Genomic DNA, 10,577 nt, shown 5'->3' on the forward strand with positions numbered 1-10,577 from the left:
AATAAGTTATTAGAAATGAGTTATTAAAACTTTTATGATCAGAAATGTGTTGAAAAAATCTTCTCTCAGTTCAACAGAAATTGGGGAAAATATACAGGGGGGCTGATAATTCAGGGGGGCTAATAATTCTTTAAATTAAAAAATTTGTCAGACACAAAAACGTTGCCCACTAAGTCTGATGTGTATTAACTTATATGTTGCAAATAAATGAATAATAATACATGAAGCTAAACAGGACTGCACCGGGATAATACCTGGATGGGAGATCACTTGGGAAAACTAGGTTGCTGTTAGAAGTGGTGTTAGTGAGGCCAGCAGTGAGCGCTCACCCTATGGTCTGTGCGGGTCCTAATGCCCCAATGTAGTGAAAGGGACTCTATATTGTCAGTGAGCATTGTATTTCGGAAGAGACGTTTAAACAGAGGTCCTCACTCTCTGTGTTCAAGAATCCCCTCAAAAAAAGGTGTGGTGTGTCCCCGGTAAAAGTTGGGGTGTGGTCATAATTGCATACCTGTCAACCCTGCCGTTTTTCCCAGGATTATCCCATATTTTACAATTCATCTCGTAAAGGTATTTTCCCATATTTCTCCCGTATTTTTAAATTTTTCTATGAAGGGTGGCAATAAACACTAAAGAGCTGATCCTCTCTATTTGCAACCCATACCACCAAACCATCAAAGGACACCCCTTGCTCCTAAATGTAAATCAGTTCTGTGCTTACATTACATTTAGGCTTTTTTAAAAAGGCGTTATTTCTTTCCTTTCCATTACAGTTATTCCATTTTCCATAATTCCATTACCCTTTTTTTCACATCCCAATGTTGACAGATATGTAAATTGCTTTATTTCTCTACACAAATGCGCTGGTGTGCGGTCTGGCACAAAAGGGCTGCCATTGCCTCACCCAGGTATGCCACAGACTGATGATGGTTAAGGAGATTGTTTTTGTTGTTGTTTGTTTTTGTTGTACTTCCTTTTTTTTTTTTGAACAAATAGTAACAGAAAATTTATTTATTCGGTCCATCTAGTCCTGAGAATGTGTACAAAGGAAGAGTTCACCTCTTTATCAAGAAGTTGCAAGATCATCCAGAGAGATTCAACGTATACTTGCTTTTACAGTTTGATTCTGCTAGGAATTCTGAAGCCACATATCTTGTACTTAAACAGAACCCTCCATTTTTACTTTCTGAACAAAAAAGAAAAAAAAGTTGTATGATTTAGACACCTTTTGAAAATGGGGACATGGCCAGTGTCCACCTAATTTACCTCCTCTGTGTAATACCTGTGTCATAACCAGGCCATTATACAAATTTTTGTCCTCACACCAAACTGTAGCATCAAAAAGTTGAGCCAGGAATTGAAATAGAATAGTCAAAAGGCCTCTCTAAAAATGCTTCCCATAGGCATGAAAAATGCTGAATATTTAACACAATCCATTTAGCTTTTTAAATTTTTGTTTTGGTTTTTAGATGGGTGAAAGTTTTAGGCATGGTGTGAATGTAATTAACACAGCAAGAGGTCTTAATTATTTATACCAAATAAAATTTTTGATGAGAATTTTAGACTTTAAATTTTAGGACCTTAAAGACAACAACAAAAATGGAACAAAAGACAAATGAGGTGATGGTTTTTAGAGAAATTAATAATACAATATTAGAGAAAAGAAACAGAGGATGGATTGGTAAGAAAGCCGGCTAGGACATGCAAGCAGTCGTCACAAATGTTCAAGCTGCTGCTTCATGACTGTTTATCACACCTGTGACTCAGAATGGCAGCACATAGAGAGAGAGCAGTCATCTGTGACTGTACCTCACAGTACACTAATGCGCTTACATCACTTCCTTCAGCACAAAGAGCTGAACTGTATCACCCCCACTGGTACAACACGGCACAAAAACATTTGCTTCTTACTAATGACAAGCAAACACTACTTCACAGCCATTTTGTTCACAGCGTCTTCTTGTCATATTGCACATTCATACAGAAAAATAACAAAAACAAAACCTCACTAAACTAGTCAAGAAACCTTAAAAGTCTAAAATTATGATAAATAAATGTTTGTTTGAACTTGAAGAGTCTTGACAAATAGAAACATGCACAACTCAAATAATGAGAGTTGTAGACGTTTCTTTTTAATAAATAATAAATAAATGTTTTCATTTCAATCAGTTTGTTTTTGCCACTTTGTGTTCGTAAATATTCTTTTTTGTTAAATTAACAGAGCTTCATAAAGTTGGAAAAAAATAAACGTTTCTTGAGCATTACATTTTCATCCTTGTAAAGGTGTTTTAAATGCAAACCCACAATTAAATGAAAGTACTGTACTGTTAAGAGCTTATTTGTATAGCTAAACACTGTGAGTTTGTCTTGCGCTATAATCATTAGTATTTTTGATTTGATTCTGTACTGAAGCATTGGAAGGATGACTTACAGAGTCCTTCCCCCTTGTGCCCACTATCCATCAGATAAAATCAAGCTGTTTGTCACCTCTGCTGACTCCTGCACACGGCTCAGCGTGTTTAGCAAGCAGAAACAGTCACACGACCTGATGCGGTTTAAAAATGTACTGGTGACAACACAATGAGCTGACATGCAAGGGGCTTGTTTCTAAAATAAAGCGCCACCATCTGTGTGCTTAATGGTCAGATTAGTCATCCACAATTACTGGCACATGAGAATAAATATATTACCAAAACAACACATTAATTATCCAAATAATCTTGCAAAAAAATCTATTTTCTTATGTGATACCACACCTGTTTCATAACAAGCAACTATTCTCTATTGAAAACCATTCATTTTTACCCATTAAAACTAATAGTATAAGATCATTTTATTAAAAGTCCAAAATTAGTAAGGTCCTGATCTATGATACAAACTGTGCATCTGAACTGATAGCAACAGAACAGTGTGCTAAACTGCAGTGTATTGCATAAGGCAAGTAATGAAGTTATATATTTACTTTTTAATTCTAATGTCTTTATTTGACAGTGTATTCTGTATGGCCATACACCCAAAGCCCTTCACAATTTTAAAGGGGGGGGGGGGTCTCTTCGCACCACCACCATTGTGCAGCATCCAATTGGATGTTTGGCAGAGTTCATTCATTCATTTTCCTTCAGTTTAGTCCCTTTATTCATCAGGGGTTGCCACAGTGGAATGAACTGCCAACTAATCCAGCATATGTTTTACGCAGCAGATGCCCTTCCAGCTGCAACCCAGTACTGGGAAACATTCATGCACACTCATTCACACACATACACTTCAAACAATTTAGTTTATCCAAATCACCTATAGCACATGTCTTTGGACTGTGTGGGAAACCAGAGCCACGCCAACACAGGGAGAACATGCAAACTCCACACAGAAATGCCAACTGACCCAGCAGGGACTCGAAACAGCTGTGAGAGGAAAGTGCTAACCACTGAGCCACTGTGTCACCCTGTTTCTGATCCAAAATAACTTACACACGAGGACAACAGAAGTAATTAAAGCAACTACAGTATATAATATTAGTACAGTTGCGTTTGCATTAGCACTATGTTGGGTATTGACTCCAATGATATTTGGTCATTTGTCATGCCTCATGCATTACTATATAATTTTTGAGATTGCAATTATGCTACAGGAGCTGTAAATTGTGTTGTACATCATTCTGACATAAGTTGATTCTTGTTTATTAGCACTAACTGTTCTTAAATAACTGGCCTGTAAATAATGCAATAGTTAATTAATGAAAAAATAATGATCGTTAAGCACATTATTAATGTACATATAAGTCCAGAATACAGCATTTGTAGCAGTATTTATAAACTGCTTACTAACGTCCAGTAATGTAGAGTTAATGCTTAACATACAATGGATTAACTGATTGCTAATGCTTAATAGATGATTCATAGTGTGTAGTTATGAGGTGTTACCTGATTGTTTTACTCTCCCAGTCTTCTCACCAGTCATATGACTGAAAACTATGTACAGTATATGTGAACGTAGGCAACTAAGCAGTGTACCTCATCAAGATTTCCTAAGAGATTTAGGCAAAGGGAGGCAGGTTGCCCATTCCTTTTTCATTAGTGCCGTTCACAGAGGCCGCATAGACTTATTTTAAATGTCAAAGAGCCTTGAGGCACCACAATTCATTATGGATTAAATTGAATGTGTAGAGGGAGCCAATTAAACATCTTAATCAGCTGAAAGATGCAAGTGTCAACTTCTGCTCATAGTGGAGCAGCACATAAAGCAGAGGTCTGACTTTAATTTAATATATTTTATTTTTAATTTATATTTGGAAAAAATAATAATTTCACATAATTACTAACAATTTTGTCTTTAACTGTATATATTATGCAAAGTCTATTTAGGCAACAGACACAGACTGTATAGCCTTTTCTTTAACACCAGCCTGCATTTATAAAAAGTCCTTTTCAGCAGTTGTTAAAGATGATTGCCATGGTGACAGGAATGGAAATGAGTGTTTTTACAGCTGTTATTTCTGCTGCTCTTAATGTGCCTTCATACCAGCCTAATGACATGAGAAAGCACAACAAGGGGTCCAGCTTTTCTAGCCTTAAGTCTAATTTGTTAAAAAAAAAACTGCATGACATTTAAAAAAAAAAAAACAGATAAACACAGACTGGCCCAATTGGAGAGAATAATAGGCATCCCTGTAAATGAGAAAAAAAGATAAGGATTAGCAAAGCACCTGTGATGCCTGTCATTATGCTGTTTGTTTTGGTCACGCTCTAAATACAGGGCGTTCTCCTGAGCGGATAAGCTGAACTGACAGATCAACTAACGATCATCATGAGAGTGGAAGGCAATGGCTAGTTTTAAAGTAGCATTATTAAATCCTAATGTGAGCCAGGTTTTCTGTATGCCACTTGTTACAACCCCCTGGCTCAAAGTAACAAAACCAAATAAAGATCCAAAGAAGAAAATCAAATCAATTTAAATATATTTAATCAGAAATTAAATGAAATGATACATCACAGCAAGAAGGTTGCTGGTTGGAGCCTCGGCTGGGCCAGTTGGCATTTTTGTGTGGAGTTTGCATGTTTACCGTTTTCGCATGTGTTTTCTCCGGGTGCTCCAGTTTCCCCTAGAGTCCAAACACATGCGCTAAAGGTGAATTGGGCAAGCTAATTTGTCCATAGTGTATTTGTGTGAATGAGAGTGTAGGGGTGTTTCCCAGTGCTGGATTGCAGCTGGAATGGCTTGCGCTGGATAAAACATATGCTGGATAAGTTGGCGGTTCATTCTGCAGTGGCGACCCCTGATAAATAAAGGGACTAAGCCAAAAAGAAAATGAATGAATGAATGATTCATAAATATAAAGAAAACAAAACAAAACAAAACTCCAAAGCTGAAGAGGAAAGGCCCAGAGTCCAGTGGTCTTAACCCAAACACACATCATGTGCAATCTGCACCTGGTCTAAACGCAATTTTGGCAAAACACTCCAGAAAAACACCAAATCACGAAACACCTTCATCTAGTGGATATTAGACAGGATCGCTAGTGCCATGACACACTGAATAAACCATTTTACTGCATTCATTACCAAATATAAAAGAATTTAAACCATCCACAGACATTTGCTATATTTCGATATCAGAAAGCAATACTGAATGTGTCCAAATGTCTAAACAGTGTTTTCAACCATATAAGACACAACCTCAGCAGCAGCAAAGCTCACACAGGCCAGTGGCTATCGACTGGTCACTCTGAAGAGAGACGCTGTCCATTAGACAGATTTCTGGACAAAAGCATTTATTGGCAGCCCATCAAGAAGTGCACGCTGAACTGCACAGAGGAAGCACCGAAGCCAGAAACATCAACATAAATCTTTAAAAAATTGTTAAAATAAGAATAATATTTATTTGAAATTCAGAGTGTGGTTTTTCTTATAGACATGATGTACACATAGATGCCACAATCAGCTGCTCCAGACATGTTGATGTGGCTGCCATCTTTTAGCTGCTATTTTGTTTATGTTTTTATTCACAATAAGTCAGTAGTATTATATTAACTATTATGATGTTACATAAGCCAATGCCCTTGTCTTATATTGTGCTGCCTCAGCAAATGCTTAACTGATGTAAATATTCATAGGCTATGCATATAACAGACGTACGGCCAGCTTTTTTATATTTTGAGGGGCAAGGCAGGGTGTTTTGTACTTGTATTTGTCCTTGTTTATTTATTTAAAAGCTGTTTTGTCACTAAAATGTGCTGTATAATCTACAATGAAAACAATTTCTTCTTATGAACACAAAAATATATAAGGATTGATGTACTGACTGAGCTTGCTTTCAAATGTCCACAAACTGGCTTTGACTGATCCAACATGGCAGATCACTCACAAATACCTGTACATCGCAACAGCTGTCAATTAGACATGAGACGATAACCGTTTTTAAGGCATACCGTGTTTTGGAAAAGTCAAGGTTTTAAAACCACCATTTTTTGCTATACTTTTTCTATTGTATGTGTGAGATTTTTTTATTTACATTTTTTCAGGATGACAGTATCTCCAGCAGAAAGGATATCCAAAGATGCCATTTTAAATTGTAAAGAAATCAGTGTTTTTGAAACTAATGAAAACAGCAGAGGTCAATAATTCAATAGAATTATTTTGCCTGACATGTTTACTGCTCCAAAATACTATAAATGTTTCTCAAAATAAAATGTAATGTGTTCAAAGAGGGAAAAGGTTGTTGTTTTTGTTGTTTTTCAGACATTTAAAATAAAGGGATATTTTAGAGCAGTGATCACAATACCGTCAAACCGTGGTATTTTATCCAAGGTTATCATACGGTCAGAATCTTATACCGGCCCATGCCTACTGCCAATGAGGCATCTAGGTATAAAAATCTATGGTTTTCCCAATGCATCAGCAATCTTTAAAACAAATAGCACTATGAATTCAATAAAATGTGGAAAAACCCCTCAATCAACTTCAATCTTCTCTAATCAGATGAGTCAAGATGGTATGTAATGCCAACCACACATACACCTGACATGGCTGGTTGACATTTAAAAATAAAGTGAGTGCTGCATGGCCTTGTTTACACATGTTCTCGTTTTGCATCCCTAAAGAACCGCAATATTAAAAATCCCTTTTCTTATTAATTCCAATAAATTTGAACCTTTGTGTTTAATGCCTTGGATATTATGCCATGGATAATAAATTAACCATCCATTAAAATACATTTTCTCATTCCACAGTGAACTGTTTTGGTGATATTCAGTTTTATTTTTAATTCTGCACATATAGCATGAACTGTTGAATCTGTAAGTGTTGCCTGATGACATCACAGATGATGAAGGAGATTGAGGAGACAGTTGTCTTGGTTACTTAACGGAAGTGCAGTTATTAAACAGCCAATTGCCTACATAAAACTGAACCTCTATTAAACGTCCAACTACACAAAATACTTTAAAATGTGAAAAAGCCAACCTGTTTGCACGAAATGGGTTCAACGACCCACTGAAATATTCCCATGTGTTAAGTACAAAAGTGCACTGCAGCGTTAAAAACGACTAACTACGCATTATGGGGGTAATGAGAGAATGATTATGTAAATAGAGGCTCTTACTTCATCTCCTTGGCCGAACTGTAAACCGAGGTCCACGAAGTGCTCAACCCGAATATATCCGTCGGCATCCTCGTCGCACACATCGAACACTTCTTTGAGTTTCTTCAGGAACGCCAGCAGCTGTTCTTGGTCGGGGAAGACATTGCCGTCCATCGTTGAGAAGCTGCGCTGATGAATGCTCTGTGTTAGAGAGATGGTGATGCTGTGAGCGCGCTCGCCATCATCTCAGCTCGCGCGCAGCTCAGCCTCACTCACTCTGACATCAGCAGCATCACTTCAGACCAGATGGAAGAAACCATTGGCGGCGCGGCGGGGGCGCGCGTACCTGCGCAGCGGCGTTTGACGTCACTTATGATGCTATTTAGCTCGCTCGCATTGGATCATGATCAAGCAATGGACATAAATGTCAACAAATCTCAAACGGTTGGATTAAATCAAGTAAGTGACATCATCTTGGGCCGTTCCCAAATCAAAGTCGTTTCAAAACAGTTACAGTAGATTATCAACAATTACTCATGTTGTCAGAGCCATGAGGTTCTGTTTGTGTCAAAATGATTAGACTGCCCTGTGTTATGAATTTGTCCTTGTCCACAGATATTCAAATAAATTGGTGGACGGGTGGATTTAACCAGTAAGCGGGGTAAGCGGTCGCTTACGGCCCCAGAAGATCTGACTGAGAGCCCAAATAAATATCTAGCAGTATAAATTATACCTATAAACTATATATAACATCAATTTCTATCATATTTTGTATGCTGAGAGTTAAACATACAACTTTAAAGTAACTAAATTTTGTTTTTTTATGTTATTTTTTAAAGTATAGAATCAAATGTAATATTATTATAATAATGTAATGTTTTTTAATAATAATAATAATATTATAAAATACAATATCCATCAAAGAGCAGTCCAGCAGTCAAATTTATAAACACACTGTAAATATTTATGATGTTTAGTTAATTAAATTAATTTTAAGAAAACGTAAAATGTAGATTTAAACTATATAGAGGAATCAGAGAGTGAAATTCGATAGCTTTTAAGACCTTTTTAAGACACTTTCCACACATTTCAAGACCTTATAACCACTTTTGGTTTCATCTGGGAACACTGGCAAGATTTTAACTTCCTGTATATTTACTAATTATTAATGTATGAAACTAATCCAAAACTTAAAACATTATTCATATACTGAATAAAAATCTATTAAATCTAGCTAATTAAAAAACAGCAATATAAATAAAAATAAAAGTAGAAAGAGTGCATATCAGGACCTGGGCTGTATAGGGCTCCTAAAGCCCTAAATCCATCCCTGCTGGTTGGCATGTTAATATGTATCCCTATATTTTCTGTATATTGCATATCAGCTTATTTCCTAGTTTTTGTAAGGCGGTTTAAAAATATTTGAGCGTAATGTCTACATAAATAGAAAGTATGCAAGTATGTGCATAGATTTTTAAGAAAAAAAAAGCTTATTGGCCAGCAAAATTATTACACTTATTTTAAAATGAGGGGAGGAGAGATGACGGAACACTGTTGAAGGGCACTGGGGCCAAAATGCCTGGAACTAATGTAATAATGTGTAAATAATGTGTTAACGCATAATATTAAATGAATTCCAGACACTTGGCCTTAATGGCTGTCCACAGAAGACTGCACTGAAGCCTAGAGTAAGGAAGACAAAACACAAACATTAAATAATTCTTTGGCACAAGTGGAACCTCATATTTCATTAGTTCAGAATATTCGTTGCTGTACAGAACTCTGCTTTCTGGTGGATCAAACATGACACTTCATTTAGAGTAAGTAGGGGTGGTTCTGCCAATACTCACTTAAGAAAAAGGCTTAAATTGGTGAGTTACAAAACATTTTAAGACAATAATTTTAAGACTTACCTAAACATTACAATATTTAATACCCTGGGAGGGAGGGAGACAGACAAACAAAAGCATCCACAGATCACAATGCTTGCACCACCTATGGATTGAATTCAGTGTTTGGGGTTCATTTAACAAACTGTGTCACCAGACACTGAATTCAATCCAGTACATGATATCGAGGTTGCTTCTCTTTCGACAGGATTGGACCTATTATCACATTCCAGAGATTATCAATCAATTCAATCATCAGAATACTTAAAGATGTCTTGTTGCCCTATGACGAAGAGGAAATACATCAAGACAACTACCACTAACACAAACAAGCAGCAGTGAGCGGCATCTTGGTTCCAGGACAACAACAACATTAATGTTATGGAGTGACCAGCCCAGTCCCCACACCTCAACCCAATAGAAATCTTGTGGGCTGACATCAAAAATGCTGTTTCTAAGACAAAAGAAAGAAATTCAGAGTTTGTCACATGTAATACCTGTTCAAGGGTACCAGAAGTTGGCCAACTTCATGCTATAGATGTGAAGCAGTTCTCAGTATCCATGGTTATGAATAACATTAGTTCAGTAATTCACAAGAGAGCTAGATCTTCCAGCATTTTTTCAGTTTATATGGCCAACACAGACACTGCAATTTTTAAACTAATTCATTATTTTTTTTTCTAATATATGAATTTATTATTTTTATTTATTTTAAATATTTGTTTTTCTTCAAGTTCTGCAAACTATTAACTCTGTTTTTTTTCTTCACGTTTTGATTTAGAATGGAATGTTCAGTGTCCCAGATGCATTTGCATGTATTGAAAAAAAAAAGTTATGAGGATTTTGAGCTTTACTCACTTTTTTCAACACACTGCTATTACTCTGAAAACAATTGTATATAAAAACCTTTGCGTGAACTCCTCAAGAATGATCACCTGGTAACAGGAGATGTAAAACCATTACTTTTATAAATTGGGAATCTTTTACAATCATTGTCTACAGAGCTTGACGTTAAGACCTATCAAACCGTCAAATGCGGGTAGATTTCGGCTGTGATGATTTAGACAAACACTCCCAACAGCCACTTTATGAGGTTAAAAAATAATTTTTATA

At 36.4% G+C, this 10,577-nt stretch overlaps 1 protein-coding gene and 1 long non-coding RNA gene across 4 annotated transcripts in view; one reads left to right on the top strand and one right to left on the bottom strand.

The window, feature by feature from the left end:
* rab11fip4a (RAB11 family interacting protein 4 (class II) a) overlaps positions 1-7,845 on the bottom strand; it is a 95,835-nt gene extending 87,990 nt beyond the window's left edge. For 2 of the 3 annotated variants that reach the window (XR_015479711.1, XR_015479710.1), the window contains exon 1: positions 7,597-7,845. Coding sequence is in view for 1 of the 3 variants with exons in the window: in NM_001002533.2 (NP_001002533.2) it covers positions 7,597-7,749 (153 nt within the window). In the remaining 2 variants the exon portion in view is untranslated. 3 annotated transcript variants of the gene reach the window in all.
* Positions 7,846-7,849: 4 nt separating this feature from the next.
* The window catches only part of LOC147845696 (uncharacterized), a 3,425-nt gene continuing 697 nt past the window's right edge, over positions 7,850-10,577 (top strand). The window contains exons 1-2 of the long non-coding RNA XR_015481022.1: positions 7,850-8,034; positions 9,673-10,577. The exon at positions 9,673-10,577 is cut by the window's right edge and continues 697 nt beyond it. This is a non-coding gene — a long non-coding RNA (uncharacterized LOC147845696). The remainder of the gene's footprint in view (positions 8,035-9,672) is intronic.

The sequence above is a fragment of the Danio rerio genome, chromosome 3, assembly GCF_052040795.2.
Source record: "Danio rerio strain M-AB ecotype USA chromosome 3, GRCz13ab, whole genome shotgun sequence".
In the NCBI taxonomy this organism is placed as follows: domain Eukaryota; kingdom Metazoa; phylum Chordata; class Actinopteri; order Cypriniformes; family Danionidae; genus Danio; species Danio rerio.